General features: G+C 42.9%; 1 protein-coding gene across 3 annotated transcripts in view; it reads left to right on the plus strand.

The window, feature by feature from the left end:
• The window catches only part of RAB44 (RAB44, member RAS oncogene family), a 353,899-nt gene that overhangs the window by 38,613 nt on the left and 294,087 nt on the right, over positions 1–21,199 (plus strand). For all 3 annotated transcript variants that reach the window (XM_069633561.1, XM_069633560.1, XM_069633562.1), the window contains exon 2: positions 8,970–9,208. In XM_069633561.1, coding sequence (XP_069489662.1) covers positions 9,014–9,208 — 195 coding nt within the window. In that variant the 5' untranslated portion in view covers positions 8,970–9,013. The remainder of the gene's footprint in view (positions 1–8,969; positions 9,209–21,199) is intronic.

Genomic DNA, 21,199 nt, shown 5'->3' on the forward strand with positions numbered 1-21,199 from the left:
TTCAAAAAAGCATGCCAACACTCAAACTGGCAGAATAATGCAATAGCTGTGTATCTGATAACTAGTTTGAGTCCATTGCTTAGGCCGTGCTAGAAATCAAAATATTTTACTGTGGAATCCCACCTGTGACATGGGAGGGGTATGGAGGGGGAAACAATAGGCAATTGCTCCTATCCCCTCTGAATTTTTGTTTTCCTCTAAAAAGATGAATCATGAACGTATGCAAAATAATAAGTGGGATGTTTCCTATAATGTTGCAGGCAAAGTATAAAAGAAACAGTATTTAAATCTTTTCTGCAGCCATATTGATCAGACCTTCTACGATGTTGTGGTCGTCTCACCTCTGGTCCCAATAACCTGGGTTTGAATCCTGGCTTTGGCACTGTTAAAACACTGAAGGCTGCAAGTACCGGGTTCACTGGGCCAATGGCTTTGGATCTTTCCCAGATTCAAGATCCGGGGAGACTTTTTGCTGGATCCCGGAAAAAACAGCCCAGTTTCAGCACTGTGCTTAGGGATCAAAGATATTGCTTGCCTCTGTGTTTTAACATCTGGTGTCTGCCATTGATCAACTACAGAGCATACAGTGTGCCTTTTATTTTTCTACATTTTTTGTGACCTCTTTGTGGAAACTGTAATATTAAAAAGCAAGTTTTGGCATCAGAAGATTGGGTCCTTCACTCTAAGGTACAAATCACCATTTTGTTCACAGTCCCTTGATCTGCCAGTTGTTAGTATTCACGATACGAGGAAGGAACTTGCATCCCAAAATAAGTGAGCCTAAACAAGATGTTAACTATACATATTTCACATTTTATACACACTCGTTGACTTTTCTCTCCGTAAAGATTACCACACCTTGCTATCTCCACACAAGTGCTGTCATCTGTAACTTGTCATGCTTACTCACTGACCTACCATTCCTAATGATCCTATCCCTTTTCTTATTTTCTTTGCCTATGGAATTTTATAAAACAGTCCTTACAACATAGCATTGATTACCAGGATACGTTAAGGTAACAGGGTTTATTTGTTCCAGTGTTTCGGCAAAATAACAGCAACACACAACCTCTCTCACTATTGTGAATAGTGATGAAGAAATGCTAATCATTTAGGTTTGATTGCTAATCAAATTTCTTTTATTTAGCCATTTCTTCTAATCAATTTTGTAAAACTAATTTATGCCTTGCACTAAAATAAAATGCTAGAAAACACGCTTTGACAAAGGTAATCGTTTTGACGTTTGCAATTGATCATTGCATTTTATATTTGATGGCCTTCATTTCTGTAGTCCCCAAACACAACAGGCCTAGCTTAAAGAACATGTCTTCTCAACAGGCTGATCATCGCATGACTATATTACATAAGCTGTTACTCTCTGCTGGCTAATTAAAAACAAAACCTGTTTAATTGGTAGCTGATGGATGAAGACTATATTTTACACAGTTGCAACAGAGGCCCATAACTGTCCTATCCAGCATTGTATCATCAATCATGTTTAACCACACCTGCGAGCTCCAATTACCAGGGGACATAAACATCTGAAGCACTTGCTCTAGCCTGCATATTTCATCCTTGACAGTAGATCTTCAGTTCCATGCAGACCTCTGTTAGGAAAAATTCTCATAAATGTGCCAATTCCTCCCACCTTAGAGCCCTCCAGCTCCTTTACTAAAATTTGGGACTTTTAACTTTTGAATCTGTGTGTTTTACTCTTGTGTTTTCTTTGATTGTGGAGTTTTAAACAACTCCAGAGGCATCATCTTTTCATATGTGTCACACAGCACCCTCAGTGTAGTGACACAGTGAAGCCGCTTAGGCTGTCCCAAGGTTTAAATACCTTCTCTGGGATAAACTACTGTTTCCCAGAGAAAGTAAAGTGAAATTGACTTTACTAGTCTTTCCAAATTCCTAGACCCAGCACACATTATCTTACCATAGAGTGCTGGAGTGGTTGCTTAGTATCCCCTATGTCTAGAAACTCATGTAGCAGTCATATGCTACCCTTTCCTCTCGAAATGGCTGGTGCCAGTGGTTTTAAAACTAACTACCATGATCTTTCCCGACCTCGAACACCGGTAGCATTAAATAGCAGGAGCCATGTTTTTCAAGATGGCGTTTGAGCCTCCTTTGTTTAAACGGGTCCCGGTCTTCTTTTTTCACCATTTCTTTTTGGAAAGGTCCTTCTAGAGTTTGTCTCTGCGCGCCAAACTAGGTTTGGTCCCTTTGTTCCTACACCTTTGGTGGGCTTCAGGACTGAAGACCGCCTGTGGCGCCCAAGTGTCTGGGGGGGAGGGCAGGAAGTGAGGGAGGTGCCTGAAACTCCCTGTACTTAGTCTCCTAGGAGACCCAAATGCACTCGGCATGATTGGCTGGCTGACTGTCCGGCAACGACAGCCACCCTGCTGGGTGAGAGGCAGCTAGGCTGGAATGAATGGGGGAAAACTGTTTAAAAGGCGAGTCTCTTGGCTTGGAAGGCAGAGTCGACCACTGGAATGAAAGAACCAAAGACTATCTGGAAGAGGATGGCTGCTGCAACATCTGGACCGTTGGTTTGCCCGGTGAAGCCCTGCTGCAGGTCCGGATCAACAAATTCATCTCGACAGAGAAGCCATTCAAGGACAAATTCTTCCTTTGAGTTGGTGGGACCAATCAACTTGTAAGCCACCTGGACACCATTCTCGGAGCTGGTTGTATTTTCCTTACAGTGCTGCAGGAAACCAAATAACCAGGAAGAAGGACATTAGTTTGTGTGCTTGATGACAGCTCCCGGAATCGAAGATTTACCAGTTTGCCAGTTTTTGTGATCAGTCCCCGTGCAGTGCAGGAGTCGCCCGACTTCCTCCCTCTTGTCTCCACGACTGAAGCTCAGGAACAGCGAGATCTGCAGGTACTGCCAGGAACAGAAGTCCTCAGCTGCATCTTTTTCTTTAACTTAAGGTACTGTGAAAATCCGACCGAGAGAACTTACCTCTCACTGCGAAAGTGCGTGAAACTTTGGCAGCTTGCAGGCCTACTCAGCTTGTGACCCGACGTATAAAGCTTTCTTCTACGAACTACTTCTGAGAACCGTGGCAAAGACTTTTCCGTTTAACTACCAGAACCATTTTTACTTATACAAGACTCTAGCCCATTGATTTTGGCCTACCTATTGTATTGAATCAACCCCTCTGGTCAACTCAAACTATTTGCACTGTTTAAGAATAATTCTACTATTCGTTTTATTAACTTATGCCTTTTTGCTCCTATTTCAAATGCGCAGAATGCCATTTTGCTCCTCCTTCAGAGTAGTTTAAATGCCTCAGAACCGGATAGTGCGAAGTACTGTAGAATATCTTTGTGTGATATTGATTGCCTCCTTTTAGTGAATGTTTTCTAACTGACTGTGTAATAAATTAATACATGTTTTACCAAGAAACCTTGAGTATAAAAGTCTATTTGAATACTTGTGATTGTAGACCTCTGTGTAACACCATTACAGCTCACATTCCCTCTTGAGAGAAGCCTGGCTGCTCAGCTCGCTACCAAAAACTGTGTGGTACAGACTTATACCAAAGGTTGGTTTTACTTACACTTGTAGTCATAGTCGTGTTGTGGTCCCAGAGGGTGCTGCATAGAAACTTTGCCTAACAACCTCTAATCCACTAACCGAACAAGCCTCCCAGTTGCAACATATTAGATATACGACATGCAGATCCATATGCAGGTTTAGGGGGTCATTGATTTAGTACAACAGGGGGATATTCTCAAACATTACATTACCTTTGATGCCTTCAGTGCCCAGCCACTTACAGCCTTTAATCCGTTCTTTAGAGTGAGAGAGAGAGAGAAAGAAAGAGAGAGAGAGAGAGAGAGAGAGAGAGAGAGAGAGAGAGAGAGGCAGAGCCAGAGTCAGAGAGACAGAGGTAGAAAGAGACGGAGTCAGAGAGATGGAGATAGAGACACAGACAGAGAGAGAGAAAAGAGGGGGGAATTTAGTGGGGGGAATATAGATTAAGCAATATATTGTTCAGAGGCATGATGTGATAGACTCAGAGGTTGCACTTAAATTACAGTCTGACTAGGATTAAGGTCTGCGATGAAGGTGAAACGAGGAAGAGTAGGACAAAGGAATATGATCGAAAATAAGGCAAAGGACTAGGGAGAAGGAGAAGGAGGAGGGAGGAGGATTAGGACGAAGAAATACGTGGACGAAGAAGGGCAAACATGAAGTTGATGTCTTGCATAAAGAGGGACTAGCATGAAGGAGGAAAAAGGACTGCGATAAAGGAGAATGTCAATGATTTGGATGAATTAGAAAGAGGACGTGGCAGAAGCAGAAGGACTGTGTAAAGGTATGCAATGAGAGAAAAGGATAGCGCTGATCAAGAAGGACTGGTAGAAAGAAGGAGGAGAAAGACTGGGAAGAAGATGATGGGCAAGGATCCGGATTAAAGATAAGGCCGGGGAGAAGGAAAATTATTAGGAGAAGTTCTGGGGAAAGGAGAATGACTATGATGAAGGACAAAAAGAAGGACTGATAAGAAGAAGGTTGGGTATGTAAGTGAAGAAGGACTGGGACAAAGCAGAGGAATGGGACAAAGAGAAAGTGGAAGGGTTGGGATGAAGGTGAAAGAGAAGGACAGAGATGAACGAGAAGGACTGGAAAACAAGGAAGAAGGAGAAAGACTGAAATTGAGGAGATTAGCTACGATGGGGAGAAAGAGTGTGACACAGAAGAATAACTGGGATGCAGCAGATACGCCCTGGCAATAAAGAGAAGGAGAAGAAGGTGAGAAAGAGCCGAGATGAAGGAAAAGGAGGAGAAGGACTTGGATTAAAGAGATGAGAATAAGGAGTGAAACGAATAAGAAGATCCTTTTTCTCATTCGTTTCACTCCTTATTCTTATAAAGACTTGGACAAAGAATAAGGAGGAAGGGAAATATTTGGACAATGAAGAAGCAGGAGGACAACTGGGACAAAGGAGAAAGAGGAGAATTACTGGGAAAAATGGACTAGAGAAGGAGGAGGATTGGTAAGCATGAGAAGGACTGGGGGAAGGAAAAGAAACATCAGGATGAAGGAGATGCATTGGAAGGAAGGTAACGGACTGGCATGAGGAAAATTGATGCGAGGAAGGGAAACGAAAAGAGGTTGAATGAAAGAGAAGAAGGATAATTACTAGGACAAGAGATAAGGAGAAGGACTACGACAGAGGAGAAGAACTGCAAAAAAGAAGCACTGGAATAAAAGAGCGGTAGACAAAGGACAAATGAGATGAAGAAGGGCTGGATTTAAGGAGAAGAACTGGGCTGACGAAGGAGAAGGACTCAGACAAAGGAGAAGGGGAAGGGCTGGGGAGTGAGAGAAGATGCACTGGGATGGAAGAGAAGCTGAGGTAGGACTGGGAAGAAGGTGGAGGACTGCGATGAAAGAGAAGTAGAAGGACTGGGAAGAAGGGGAAATAATCTAAGGAATAGGATGAAAGTGAATGAGGTGAAAAAGTTGAATGAAGGAGAGGGAGGAAGGTGAATGAGATGATAAGGAAATTGCATTAAGGACAAGGAGAAAGACTGCAATGAAGGAGGATTGTGAAAAAGGAGAAGGACAGTCACGAAGGAGAAAGATGTTGATGAAGGAGGGTTATTAGGCAAAGGAGGAGAAGGTCTGGGACTAGAGATTAGGAATAACGAGGACTGAGATTAATAAGAAACGTGGACTAGGAGGGTGGAGAAAAGGAAAGCCTTGTTAAAGTAGGACTGGGGCAAATAACTGTGATGAAAGAGAAGGACTGGAATGAAGGAGAGGGACTGTGGTGTGTCAAAAAAGAAGGACTGGGACAGAGAAGAAAAGGACAGAAATGAAGAAGAAATACTGGAATTAAGGGGCTTCAGAAGAGCAGCGGCCAAGGAGAAGAAGAAAGATGTGTAAAGCTAAGAAGAAGGACTGTGCCAGTGAAGGAGAGGGACGGGGACAAAGAAGGAGAAGTACTTGGCCGAAGGAGAGGATGTACTGGGGTGAAAGGGAATGAAAAGGACAGGGAAAGAGGAGCACGAGAAAGAAGAAGGAAAAGGAGAAAGAGGATCAATGGGGCAAAGGAGAAGCAGGAGGACTGTGATGAAGGTGAAGGCGAAGGAGAAAGACTAGGATGAAGAGAAGGAGAAGAAGGATTCAGACAAAGGAGAAAGTGAAGGACAAGGATGAAGCAGAATGGGAATGAGAAGGGACATAGAAAGAGAAGATCTGGGATGAAAAAGAAGTACTGGGATACAAGAGAATAAGTAGTAGCAGGCCAGGTGCACAGGGAAGGACTGGGAGGAAGGAGAGAGATGAGGAATGGGAAGCAGAACAAGAAGAAGGGCTGGAGGAAGTAGACTGACCTAGGTGGTGAAGAAAGACTCTGGCATTTACACACAGTTCAAGGAGAGCATTGGCAGAGCGACAGACAATGTCAAGTGCATTGAGACATTAGCAGCTAGCATGTTGGTTTTATGGCACATGAACCAACAGAGTGCATAGTTAATGGTGCATGTACAATTTGAGGACGTTCGGCTGCATTGTCATGAAGATTGAGGAGCCTGTTGGATTTACGAGGGTTGAAAAATAAACGTTAGCACCTGTCAGTAGGGTGGCATACAGGGGTGTTGCTGGTCTGTAAAAGATCTGGGGCTATGCTAATGTCAGGACTTGTGGGGCTCAGGGCTAGCTAGGCTTTTGGTTGTAGGCCCTGAGCTTCTATCCGGGGCTACAACCAAAAGACCCGGGGCTATAGCCCACTCAGCACCCGCCTGGCAACTCCTCTGTTGTCATAGTCTCCGAGAATCAACCAGAGCCAACCAGGTCAACAAGCTCTTAGCTAATCTGGCACCTGGCCTTTCAGGACCGAAGCACCAAGTGATTCACAATCGGATGTCAGTGGTCACCCACGCTGTGTGGTCAGACCGCAAATCCCCAATTACCATGCACAGGTCTTTAAAAAAAGGTCCATCAACAGCCAGGGAATACATTTTCAAAATATGCACCACCTACCCATTTACCTTAATGATGACCCTCGCCACCTCTCATTGTTCTACTGGTCACTATAGCCGACTATGGATGAACGCGGTTGTATAAATCCTCCTGCTATTGGCCAATATTTGCCATTTTCTGCTGCTCTGTGTGAGTGTAGAGATCCATGCATAGGGCCACGGGGCCTGCTATAACTCAGTGCAGCGGGGAAGGGGACCTCCAGAGGCCATCAGATTATGTACCCTAGGACTTGAAGCAGCAGGCTGTGAATCCCTTTGGCCTGGCTTTGCAGAGGGCAACAACACGAACTACCTCCTCACCAGCTCTGCCACGCGCAGCTAATCCCGTTCCACCTTAACTCTCCAGAAGCCAATCACATCCACCCACAGCCCAGGACCCAGTGACTTGCCCGCCCAAATTGCTAAGCAACCTCGCTTTTGTTAAGAGAGGCACAGACGCCGGCTTCCCTGCCCCATCTGGGCTTAAATTCCATTCTGCCTGCTGTGCCACACCCTACGGGCGGAAACAAAGGCGACCTGTGGGCAATGGAGCGGCATCTCTGTCCATATGCATCTGCTCTGTAGGTAGTAATGGGCGCACACACTATTCTTTCATTCCGCTTGGCCATCAATGTACACATTCCTATGACCCCTTTACCCTGTTTTTCAACCCCTTAATGTGATACATTTTCCTTTTTGTCCCAAACAAGTATGCAATACACTGTTCATGCTATACACTGACGAGCTTTGGGGGAACCTAGGGGTGTGGATGGTGTTAAAATGAGGACATCAGACCCGAAAGTCAACCATACTTTTTATTGCATTTGTGTTGTCATTTATATAGCGCCATTTCCCCATTTGTATGGCCTCAGTGTTCTTTCTGGTTGGAACGCCCTCGGGTACCAAAGTCCAGGTATGGGAAGTTCTAAGAGTTTAGCATAAGATGTGTGTGTGTGCGGGCATTCTGCTGGGATTAGGATTTAGGTGGGCTGGCTAGGCTCCTGTAAGCAACCCAGAGGTCAGGCACGTGGGCGGGTGCTGACGGAGGTCACGACAGGGCGCTAGTACAGGAGACTCGATGTGTGCCCAGCTAGACAGAATTTGTCGTAGGTTGTTGTTGCTGTATACTAATGGCAGAGGTGTGCGCTACTTAGAATGCCCACCGATGAAAACGTATCACACTGCTCATCAATGAAAGCTCATCACACTGAGTAGATCCTTTATGCAATGACTGCATCACTAATGCTGTGGTGGATGAGGGGGACCTCATACTCCGTTACCTTTCAATATTGGAATTCTCAGAAGAAATTGACAGTTGTATCAATGCACCTACTGATCTAAAATAAGACTGTGCATCAGGGTACATGAACGCTCCGGTCTCTTAAAAAGTCATTTCGTCACAGGATGTTATTTCACGGAGGGGGTTTTACAGCAGATTTTTTATTTAAAAAACCACATCAAATTGTTTCTTTTGGGGGGTGTTCCCCAAATTCCCCATCACCTTTCAGTGTTTACCTATTTTCTAACCCCCACACCACATATTATATATTTTTCTCACCACCACTAAAAATTTGGAGAGTTTTTTCTGGTAAAAACCCACGCAAAAAAAATCCCACGATGAAAGCATGTTGTACCAGGGATAATTGGTTGCATTTCCTCTGCCCGAGCTGTCCAAAATATATTGGGAAATCCAACATGATGTTATTTGAAATGTATTTTCCACTACTAGTTATTTGTGCAGAAATGAAAATAGTGCTATGAAAACCAATAGAAATATCTCCCGCATCAAGATTTAATTTTGAATGTCTGTTAATATATCTATTCCCATTACTGATCAATTAATTTGCTGCAGCTCTCCTTTTGAATGATACTTGTTTGTGGCTATTAGCAGCACAGGGACCATAATTAAAAAGCGGTTGCTAGGGGATATTCAAAGGATGCAAAGAGTAAAGTAATCAGCTTTTGCTTTATCTTTTCAAAGGGCCCAAATACATGAGCGGGGAGCGCTGTACACTCTGAGCCAAGATGGCGGGCAAAGCAAGAAAGCTTGGCTCCAGCAGGAGGAAAATGAAGCTACAGGAAGAGGCAGACGATGAGAAAATGTCAATCCCTCCGCAGGATGAGGAACCATTTTCCTCTGTCCTCCAGGAAAAGGTGCAGGAGTTTTTCCAGGCATGTGATGGAGAAAACAAGGGGTTCATCACCCGTCAAGACATGCAGGTATGGGACAGCTGCTCCAAATCTCTGTTATTGTTGGAAATCAGGTCCGGGATGCTATGTAGACAAATTGGAATATATATCCTAATGTTACATTGAGCAACGAAGGCAAGTCCTAAAGGGAAATTGAAATATGTAGACAGGCCTTATGTGATATAATGTGACTTAGGTAAGTCAGATGTGGAAATTGGGAGATTTAGGCTAGGCCTATGAAGATATTGGGACGCTTAGGAAGCCCTGAAGGTAACCTCTGAGATTCAGGCACGGGCAAACATGATATTTAGAGATGCGGGCTAGTCCTAAAGGCAAATTAGTCATTTTAGGCAAGGTCTAATGGGAGATTCGGAGACTTAGACAAGTCTTAAGGGGAAATTGAGAAATGTAGTTAAGTCTGAATACATGGTTCATGGGAACCTTTGCAAACTATGGCAAGGCCCTTTGGAAAATGTAGAGATTTATGCTAAACCTGTTGTAGCTTTGTGAGGTTTAGGCATGTTCTGGGTTATTCGATTGCTCATTGTCCCGAAGAGTGAAAGGAATATGAAGATGTTGAATTAAACTGCTACGCTGGGCACCGGGAGGCATTGTTTTGTAGGAAGGAAGTGGATGCTACAGGAAATCTTTGGGCATGCACATTGGGGACTGTCATTTCTGATTGGTTACTGAGGCAGATATCCTGGGGGGAGTTGAATCTGCTTCTTGACCATTTCTCATTATTAAGTATTCCTTCACCTCAATCAAAAACCTAGACATATTCTCTTCCTTACTGTCCGTTTCCGTTCAGTTTTGGCTGGCAGCTTGCCTGGCGGTATATAATATATAATACAGCCCATTGGGCACTTGCATGGTCAGACACACAGCGAGTCTTCCTACCAGGCAGGGCATCAAGTCTCTCTTTGGAGGAGTGGAAGCCGGTGATTTGCCCTCAGACAAGCTATGCACTAGTATTGGATGTAGGTCAGCATTTTAAAATCTCTCTATGTCAATACATTTGAGGATGCGACCCAACCTGGTAGAAGTCTGGCTGTGTATAAAGCCAGTCGAAGGAACATTCTTCATGAGAATGACACAGGGAACCAGACAAGAGAAAATTGGATGTGCCATTAGCTTAAGGTGATCAGTGAAAAGCTTGACTTTGCAAGGGTGGACCAAGCCAAATTAACTTGGGAAGTTAAACAAAGTTTTATACACTTTATCAAATACAGAAGGGGGTCAACTGATTATAGAAATTGATCATTGTAGCAGGAAAGTCTTGGCGGTGTTGACAATTTCTTGATGTGGTATGACAGGCACACAGGAGACTCTGCATTCTAATATAGGTCAGTAGTTCTGGGACATATATATATATATGCATTTATTGCCAGACAAAATGAAGAGAAGCAGACCTAAAAAATGTAAGGGATGGGTCTGGAGCAGGGAGAGAGTATGTGCGTGTTTGTGTGTGCACACATGCTCCGCTTGGCAAGTTTTTGCTGATTTTGGGCAGGGGTTGAAAGTTTGTGCTTTACGAAATGTACCTGGTTCCCGGCTATTTCTTGCTCTGCTTCAGACTGCTATGCCATGAAGGCTGTGTGTGCCCCTTGATTTCTATATACTCCCTTTTCCCATCACACACTCAATTATCGTATTTGGGACATGCAGCCTTTTTGGTGCCCGCAAACCTGGTCGCATTAACATTTGCTAAGCATGACATGTTCTTGCTATGCATTTGTGCTGTTATGCCCTGGCCTGCTTGGAAATGCTATGCTGTGCTATGTCATGCTAAGCTACTGTGACATATTTTATTTTTTTAGTTAGTATACTTACAGGTTCTCATTACAAGTCCTCCAGTATCCTGCTGGTAATTCCGGTGGGATAGCAGGGGACTACCGTACCGTATCCACCGCCAGATATCCCGGTATTACCTATAGGACTCCAAGGGATGGGGATGACGCAATCACCGGCACCGGTGCCATGATTGCAGCCTTGGTCTGCCCGTAGCAATGCGAGACTCCCACATCCAGTTATCAAATGTTTTGAACTTTCACTGCTCTCTACAGAATCAGCGAGATAAGCCGATTCTCCCTGCTACAAACTCAAGGTTATTCACCATGTTAGATTACATTTGCAGATACCCACGAGTGGTGCAACTGGTGGGAAATGCACGTATGCATGCTGGGGTTTGAGTTCTTGATAGCATATATTCTAGGTGCCGGGATATGTTGAGCAATGCTGGTTCGATAGGATCTATGGGGGTTATTGTATAGTCGGGTGCAGGGGATAATGTATTTTTACCTGGCTTACCTCTCCAGGGCATGTTCGTCACTTGGAGACGGAGAAGGGATAGGAAGGGCCCGGCTTCCCTCCTCCATGTTGAAAGTGCACTTTGTTTAACGACTGCGTGAGATTTCAATACAGGCGCAAAACGAATGGATACCTATGTTATCCACCTCCATGTACAGCACCTGCTGAAAGCAAGCAGATTCCATAGGAATCCATTGTAAAAGCCGTCTGTAACGCATAATTGCCAGGTAGCATTTTCATTTTTACAAAATGGAGTATGAAACCGAATAGTGAAGGCGATTATGCCTGTTTCTTTCTCTTCATTTCTAAACTCAGGTTTTATAAAAGTTAAAAAGCGCATGCAGTGGACTCAAGGGGCAAACATAGTAACATTGGGGGTCCCCTGCAGACAATTTGCAATTTATATAAACTTGGCCACCACAGTGGGTAAAAACAATGCACAATGGAACAGGCACGCACCCGCCCTCCTGCTTAGTGCCATGTCACGAATTGCCAGGTTGTAAAGACAGATTCACTTGGAGGAAAGGCTCTTTTGAATGAGGATGAGGTTTGACCTGTGGCCCCTCTGGGAGTACCTGAACTGATGCTTGGAAGCTGGTACCTTTATGGGGATGGGTGTGGAGGTGTGGCTGGCAGAGTTCCTCTATCCTGGGCTGAGTTAATCTGCATAATCCAGCCTTGTCTATCCTTCTCAACCTGGGCATCAGTTATCTCGCCCTGAGAGAAGAGGCTAGCATGGGATTCTAAGGTCCTACAGGGCTATAGGTTCTATGGGAACACCAGATTATATTTGCAGGCCAATTTTGGGCATTACGGCCCTTTTCATTACTGAATGCCGCTTGGGTCTAATCTTTTTTGTTTGGGTGCTTTGTGGTGTGCTGCAAGACAATTTTAAGCTGCTTCAGGGTGCTTTTTTGGCTGTGTACAATGCAAGAGAGCAGTCATGTCAAATGACAAAACATGACACAATAGAACATGACGCAACAAACAAAAACCTGCATTACGTCGAAAAATGAAAGTGGCTGGTGAATAAATCAACAGATTAACAAAAAAGCAAACGAACAAAACGACTTTAAAACAATGTCATTTGGTTACAAGATCCAAATGCTATATACAGTAAAAAAAAAAAGTAACATGCTAAAAGGGACCTTTGCAGAAGACCTGAAAGCCTGACATTCCTGAGCCAAAGACATACTCACATCACTAGAACAGGACATATATCTCACCACCCCCTCTGTTCCAACCCTGTTTGTCTCTGTCCGCATTCACCTTCCACACATGTAGAATTAGCAAATGGGTCCCTCTCAACTCAGAGGGACGTATACCTTCAAGGGTTGCCAAGTGCCATCTGATAGACAACAAGAGTGACGCTTGAGTTGTCTATGATGTCACTCTGAAGCGCAAGGTGGGCTGTACGCCGTCGTGTGTACGCCGTCATTGAATGTTACCCATCTATAATGGTATGCTGTGTATAGCTCAGTGCATCTATTCCCTTACCCCACCCTCCCGCCCCCCCGGCCCTCCATAGTGCTATCCCAGGGACCAGCATTGCAGCGGGTATAGAGGAAGAAATCAGAGAATCCTACAAAACATTAAACAAAATCTAAGGTTCCCTCTCACCCTCTCACCTCATACCACAGCAGCCCAAAAAAGAAGAAGAGATACTTGGCTGAGAAAATGTCATAGGCCCTGCTGTGATGACATAGCAGTGGATCATATATTCCATATTTCACCATCGCAACGTCACAGCAGTATGACACAGCAGTCACAAAGGGAAATTACTGCTAATGGCTTTGAATGGAAGGTGTACACAGCAGTCTATTCTTGACTTGGGCACTCTTGGCCCCGAACCTTGGCAGTCACAAAACGGAGATCATTTTTTAAATATATTCCTGGGGCTGATATGCTTTGAGGGGCCACTTGAGCAGATCCTGAGCGCTTAATGCAGCCACTCACTGCTTTTAGTAATATCTATTTATCTCTCTGAAACTACCCTCATGTGAATATTTCCTTCTCCGTCAGCCATCTTAGAACGTGCAATCCTGATCGCATATCAATTAGCACTACTGAGAGGGTGAGATAAGGGAGGTGGCGCGGCCACACTTGAGTACCCCAGCACACTTGCTAGGATCTGTGATCTACTCTGGCTGGATCGAGTTGCTCCCAAGCAGTTACAAACAGTATCCATCATTTAATTTGCCCCACATCCATTGAACCTTGGTTTTATCTGAACCCCCCCATTCTCCAATTACTTTACCACTCTTTTATTTCTGTACTCTGCAAACTACGGTCTGGATACCTCAGGTGGTGCCACAGAACGCACACTTCCAGACAAGCCTCTGCGCTTTTAGATCACTGCAGTCGTGATGTGGCACAGGATGAAATATTTCTAACATAACATAACATTGTGTGACCGCAAACGTTATAAAGCTAAGGAAGGCCTATGACAGCGCATTATATTTATATGAATATTCAAAATGTAATTGATACATTAAAACCCTCTGGAGCAGTGTTGTCCAACTCCAGGCCTCGAGGGCCAGAATCCTGACAGGTTTTCAGTATAAGTGGAGAATATTTTGGATCAACTTGAAAATTGTCTGGCCATATGGAATGTAACTTAGCTTCAAACTCTGAACTAGAAATCAATTAATAAAACAGTGTAGCTGATCTGGACCCACTGAACATTGAGGATGACGACTGCGGGTATTAGGTCCTTTATTTTACAGATTATTTTCACAAAAGATGATTTGGCAGTTATTATATAGCTTAATCGATGTGGCAGAGGGAGATGTAAATTCTAGGGCAACTTTAAATAAAACTATTTATTGAATTGCATTCTGGGACGTACAAAGGAAGATCTTTTTTTAATTTGTAGATATGGATGATGTTTTAAATTGGGATGTTTTCTGGTTAAGAATTTTAAGTTGTTCGGAAACCTTGCTATTTATTGCTGTTATTGATTATTCTTAAAGGGTTTTAGTATGATTGCATGATGAATTTCTAGATTTGGTTTCGATTTCATTTATAGAACATTTGAAATGTTACATTTACTTTGAACATTTTTGTGTACGTGTGAAAAGTTTGTGAAAACTATGACACATATAAATAAATCCATAATTAAACAAATATATACAATCTAGGTCAACTTTAAATAGGTCCCTACCCTTATCAGTTTTATCTCTGATGCGAGTTGCGTATAATTGCTTGTTTTGGGGACTGGTAATAGTGTGTCATGCAGCGTTTGTAAATTATTTGGTTCTGGTTGGAGTATTGCTTACGCCCATTGGCTGTGAGGGCTTTGGTTTACTGTTTTATTTTGTTAACACTGGACGATATGATATGATATGGCATTTATAATGCGCCTATACCCAAGTGTTTCAAGGCGCGACGAGGCAAGGGGGGGAACAAAGGGAGGACAGACAACGATCCTACTAGGCCAGGTGTCATTCAGATCGCGCAAGTGCATGGGAAGGGGGGAAGGAAGAGTGCACGGGGGAAGGGAGATAGGAAAGTGCAGTACATGGGAAGTGGAATAGGTAAAATAAATAAAACACATGAAACAGCCAGCTGGTGGCAAGTGCAAGGAAGTGCAGACATAAGTGCTGGAAGGGGGACTGAAGAGATACAGAAAAAAAACGGTCCCCAAGTGCAGGGGTTGCCAGGGAGGCAGTGCAGGTGGGCAGTTGACGGGGCCTTGGCCAGAGATCAGAAAAAGGGTGGCCAGGTAACCAGTGCAATTTCAGTCAGGAATTCAGCAAGGGAGGGGAGGAGAGAAAGCAGAAGCAAAGAGGAAGGATTTGTGTTTCCGGAACCACAGATGGTTCTCCTCGAGTTTCAGGGAGGCAGGAAGGTTGTTCCAGAGAGAGGCCCCTGCCGAAGAGAGTGATCTGCCACCAACTTGTTGCTTGGAGAAGCGACTGACCCTGAGGGAGTTGGAGGCAGATGAGCGAAGAGCTCGAGAAGGAAGATATTTGGGAAGAGAGAGTTGAAGGTATTGCGGCCCTAGACCCCAGAAGGCCTTGTGTACAATGCAGAGGGTTTTGAATTTAATCCTCGCAGTTCGATGAGGAATCTCTCTTTTTGATTTTGCTGCTTTTGCCAGAGCCAGGGTGTCACATGGGGACTGCACTGATTTGTTACACATCATTGCAATTGTCCAGTGAGTGAGACAATGCCTGAGTGAGTTAAGGCTCAAGTTTACTTTTAAAGAGTGAAACAGATGGTGACAGAGCACTGAGGAGATGACGGACAATGATTAGGAAGAGCAATATGAACGCTAATGAGAAAATGTTCAGACCTTATGTGGATCACTGCGTAGGGGACAGTGATAGAGAGAACTTTACTTGCTATGTCGTTAGTCGGTTCCTGGTAGCGGCGAGGATTTACAGGGACTGACACCAGGATCACTTGTGTCCGCAAAACCAATGTTTCCAAAGTGCCACCATAGATGTGAGACTGCAGGTACTGTACTTTATCACTACTTGCTATGTTAGCAAGGGCATGGCCCTGTACGTACGTTGCTCCTATATTGCCAATTAGAAGATTGAAGGTACCACATAGCTCACTAAATGTTTTACTGAAAGGATTAGAGCTATTGGGTTAATGTGTTCTCCTTCCACATTCCTGTGGAAAGGGTATATTAGTGCATACAGACAAGTAAAGATGAGCTCCATTTTCCATCACTACCTAGTTAGTCAATTAATCGCCTTATTTCCTCAGTAGATAGGGCAGGAACATTATTTGCTAAATTCCTCCCATGGCACTCCTTAGGGGCATGCTAAAAATTAGTTAAACCCATTTGAACAAACTTGGTTTATGGCTGGCCTTTCACATTTGGCAAGTTGTTTATGTGCAACCTTTTCCAAGCAGGTGGTGAACAGCCACACAGAAGATTCTGACAGGACATTTAATAAGATTTTCCAGTATCGGGTTCTGGGTAAACTACAGAAATGAGGGATCCTCAGGGTTTGGTGCATTTGTTCCTTGCCCTGTCTGTGCAAAGGTGGACGGTAACGACAGAGTCTCCAAAAAATACCTTTTTAAGTGGATTAAAAAGAGGCATACACTTTCATGTTATTAATATCCCATCTGCAGACAGCATATGTATTTAAATTGTGAAGAAAGCACTTTGAAAGCTTGAGTTAGTGGACAGTACTTTTCTGTTGAATAATGCCCTGTGTTGGCAATTTACAGTGCCATAAATGACTTTAGTTTTAATCATACAATTAAAAAAAATCATGTAATTGGAAACAAGAAGCATGAGCCTAGAAGGGTCTTGTTGGGCACCTGGTTACCAAGTTTACCTGGGCCTGGAATTCAGCTATACACTTGGGTAATAAGAGATGGGAGCACAGGCAGGGTTCAAGGGGGTTCAGGGAATGTCTGTCTCTCTCTTTCTCTCACTCTCTCTGTCTCTCTCTCTCTCTCTCTGCCTTTAATGTAACATGTGGTGTATTGTTGACCCTACCAGGGTGTCATCCATAAGGGCTTTCCAGGAAAACATCATGCCTAAATGTACTCATGGTGAAGATGTTTTATGGTCGTAGACGTCCCTGAACCTTTCGTACTATTGAAGTTAACATTTTAGAACATGTCTTGGGATGACCGGAATGGCCTCCAGTCTAGATGATCAAGTTGGATTTAGGATAAATCTTGGGAACTGTATGTCACACATTTGCCTAGTAAGATCCTAATGGAGAGGCAATCTCAGCTCTTCTCTAAAAAGTTGCTAGCCATTGAATGCAAGAAAAATACAAAGGTTGAGAGATCTTGTTAGTATGCCTGAAGAGAGACAGACAGTGTGAGTACATGAATCTGAGTTTTAATAATTTGCCAATGATGGAGGGGCTGAAAACTTGGAATAAGATTGCAAGAGTCGACACTAAATATAGATTGAGCAAGAAAAAAATAGGGTCATAAAATGCTTATTAAAATGCTGTACATGTGGAATTAATAATAATCAATGTCTTATAACTTTAGAACTTAGAATTAATAATTGTACTGAAACTCTCTGTGGGTTTAAAGAGAATCATGGCATAGGGAGAAAGATTTAGAGGGGAAAGAAAAAAGATTACGATGGAATATGTCCTCCTTTAGTGGTGTTTTAAAATGTAATATTTGTGTTACTATGCAATAAGATGAATTACGGTTGAACTATTGGTGATTCATATCAATTGTGGTGTTGTTGGAATTATCGGAAATTGTAATTTAGCATTGTAGTTTAATTTCTGTTTGAATGATCAAATACCAAAACAAGTAACAGATGTTAAAAACATAAAAAATATAACACTGGCTTAGTCAAGTCTGCAGGGATTATGCAAGACCTACCATGACATTTAGAGATTAGGACCAGGGTTCGGGTATGAGGGCTTGGGGGGGGGGTACTTCAGTGATGGCCTAATGAGACACCAGGGGATTTGGGCAAGGCTGTAAACATTTATTTATTTATTGGAACTTTTGGATATTAAAGCAAGCCCTATTGGAAAATGTGGAGAATGAGCAACCCCTACCATTGCTTTGGAAGGAACAGGAACAGGAACGTAGGCAATTTGGCTAAGGCGAAAAGGGTGGTTTCATGAATTGGTTAAGTATATAAGTCTCATTGATAGGAAAGGTGGATCATTATCAAGGCAACTGACATTGCCAAATTAAGAAAAGCCTTAAAGGGAAAATACCAGATTTACACACATGCACATGGACGTTGGGGAATTTAGACATCATGCAATCAAGGTTCGTAAGAACATTTGGAAACTAACCAATATTTGAAAATGTGGGGAATCAGGCAATGGCTTTGACGGTATGCAAGGTTAAGATATATGCCAGAAGGGCGTTGTTTCCTTTAGGCATGATTCAAACTTTAATTCATAAATCTCTACGCATTGTCCTTAGGAGCATTGGAAGAGTAAGGCAAGTTTAAGACGGACAATGTAGACATTTACCAAGGCCTAGATTTAGGAATCGCTTCAACGAGAGCCTGAAAAATTTAGGAAAGTCAGGAAGAGAATTCTGGAGATTTAGGCTGGACATTACATTGGGACGTTGCAGCAAAGCCTGTTGAGAAGCTATGGTGATTCTGGAAATGATTACCATGAGCTTTAAGAAGTTGGACAATCCCTAAATGGAAATTGACAACACTGTACACATGGTATACAGGAAAACGTGGAGATGTTGCTAGGGCTTTAGGGAAAGTGATACTTTTAAGCAAGTCCAGAAGCAAGCTTTGTGTAGGCCAGAGGGACCGAGCAGGTTGTCACAACAAACACTATTGTGTTGTGCCGTGATTGGCACACTTAGGTGTGATTCAATAGTCTTCTTGAACGATGAAGTAGCACTAGGGCCATCGTAAATAAAACAACCTAAATATTAAGGTGGGTTTAGAAATGTGCAGCAGAAATTAATCTTTGCAATCATCCACCAGACACAGATACTAATGAATCAATGTTATTTTACATATGGGCATTTTTTCAGAAAATATCTCGCACTAGTGAAGGCACCCAAAGTGTAAATGTTAACGTAACACCAGTTAGTCATTAAAATGGGAACATTATTTCTTGCTATCACCTATAGCGTCAGACTGCACATTTGGATAGCTACCCACGCGGAATTCACAGGAGCCACTAATCCTTCAGTGTCAATATAGGGATGTGTTCAAGTAATCCATGTTGCTTCGATCATCTTGTACACTTCTAATTCGCTCACAAGATTTGTTTGCTCTCTTGTTCGATCTAGGCTACTTTAGACAATGTTTGTCTTTTTCTGTCCCTGTCCCCCTACTCTCTCTATTTTTCTTGTTCTATCCCTCCCTCCCCCTCTGTATCCCTATTGGTCTCTCTCATTCAGCAATTATGGTTCCTAAAGCAAGACCATTGAAAACAAACAAGTGTATTCCAGTTGCATGTGACAAAAGCCTCCAGTATTTTCTGTCAGTTAAAAAGGCTCTAACAAGAGAGCTGGATATGTCTAGGTCTCTAAATCCAGATCTAAACTTGACTGCAGAGTTGATAACTATCAACTGTTAGCGGATGCCAGAAATAAAATGAAAACTATTCAATGACTGAACATTGATATATGGAATAGATATGGGTGTCAGGAAATCAGTCATAGGAGAAGCCATTCAGAGATATACTGAATACCGTGGTAAAATGAAAAAGACCTGTCTTTAGAAGTTAATTGATCTGGGAAGGTCTTGGAGCATAACGGAAACAGAAAGGGGGTCAGGGGTTTAGTGAAAAAGATGAGGACGCAGAATAGACATAGCTAAACATCAGCTCCCATAACTCCCATAATGAACTCTCCTCCCTTTGGGGATAGAAAGATTAACCACAGAAGAATAGGGAATTAGAATTACAAAATCTCTGAGTTGAACTCAGACAAAGCTAGGGCACACATTTGAACATCGGGTGCAGAAGGTGAAACAGTAGATGGGCTAAACAGACACCTTCTAGAACCATGACACACAAAACAAGAACACTGACCCAATCAACATAGTATTAAGGGTGCCAAGAGAACCCACATAAGAGAAAGCAGAAAGTCCAATGTGTTTGGTTGAGAGCTTAAAATTCACTTTAGTGCCCTGTCAACACACAATGGAGGTATTGTGATGCGACATGATGATGGAAAGAGGATTTGCAGGTATGGCAGAGAAGGTTGCCGTTACAGTTGATGGGTGTTTCAGGAAGAGAATGGGTACTCTACCTGATATCAATGGAAAGTGAAATGCAGTAAAACACTAGGACAATAGGACCCAGGTGGAGATTTAATACAAATTGACTGACAATTCAAAGTCACTCGAAAGAAGAACACACCCACCATGGTAGTTTTCGTGCCACAGTGCCTGCTATGCTTGCTGTCTCCTCGTGACTCTATTTCTTCTGCTCTTCATTGTCTTCGATGGCTATCCTTTGAATCTCATTTGCGGTTTAATTTCCTTTGTATTTTTGTAAGTGCCTCTATGGCATTGCTCCACCTTATCTCTCTTCTCATATCTCTTTGTATTCCCCTACACGCTCTCTTCGTTCTCAATCCCTTTTTTCTACTAACTGTTCCAAGTCCCACTTGCTGCTCTTTCCGCTTCTGCTCATTTTCCCTCCTGGCACCTAGGTAGTGGAACGCTTTAACCCCTTCCCCTCCGCTCTACTTCATCCTTTTCTGTTTTTCACATCTCACCTCTAAGCATATCTTCTTTCTAACTGATTTTTCGTTTCATTGTCTATTTACTCTTTTTGTATGTACTGCTAATTGCATTTGTAAAGTACTTAGGCGTCACGCACTGTAGAAATAAAATACACATACAAATACACAATGAAAAGAAGGTGTAAACATGCAAAGCAAGTCATAAAATATGTATATACACCCTAAAAACAGAAGTTACGGGGAAAACGCAATATACATGAAATAAACATAAAGGTTTTGTCCAGGTTAATATGAAATGGATGAAGTGATGTAACAATGAAGATAGTAACCCTGGCCAGGACTTAATACATACAAAAGAAATGTGATAAAAAAAGTTTCCACGTAATGCAGAAAAACACTGGTGGCAAGCATAATGGAATGTACCAGCACAAACCTACTCATGAACTACATTCCCAATTAAGCTTACTAGAAGACATAACCATCCACACCTAGCACCAGATAAGAAAAAGGGAAACAAAAAGAAGGGATCACAAAGAAAAGAGGCAACCTAAAGAAAAACAGTAATTTCAATCATCAAGA

This window comes from Ambystoma mexicanum, chromosome 13 (genome assembly GCF_040938575.1).
Source record: "Ambystoma mexicanum isolate Mex_15411 chromosome 13, UKY_AmexF1_1, whole genome shotgun sequence".
Taxonomy (NCBI): Eukaryota; Metazoa; Chordata; class Amphibia; order Caudata; family Ambystomatidae; genus Ambystoma; species Ambystoma mexicanum.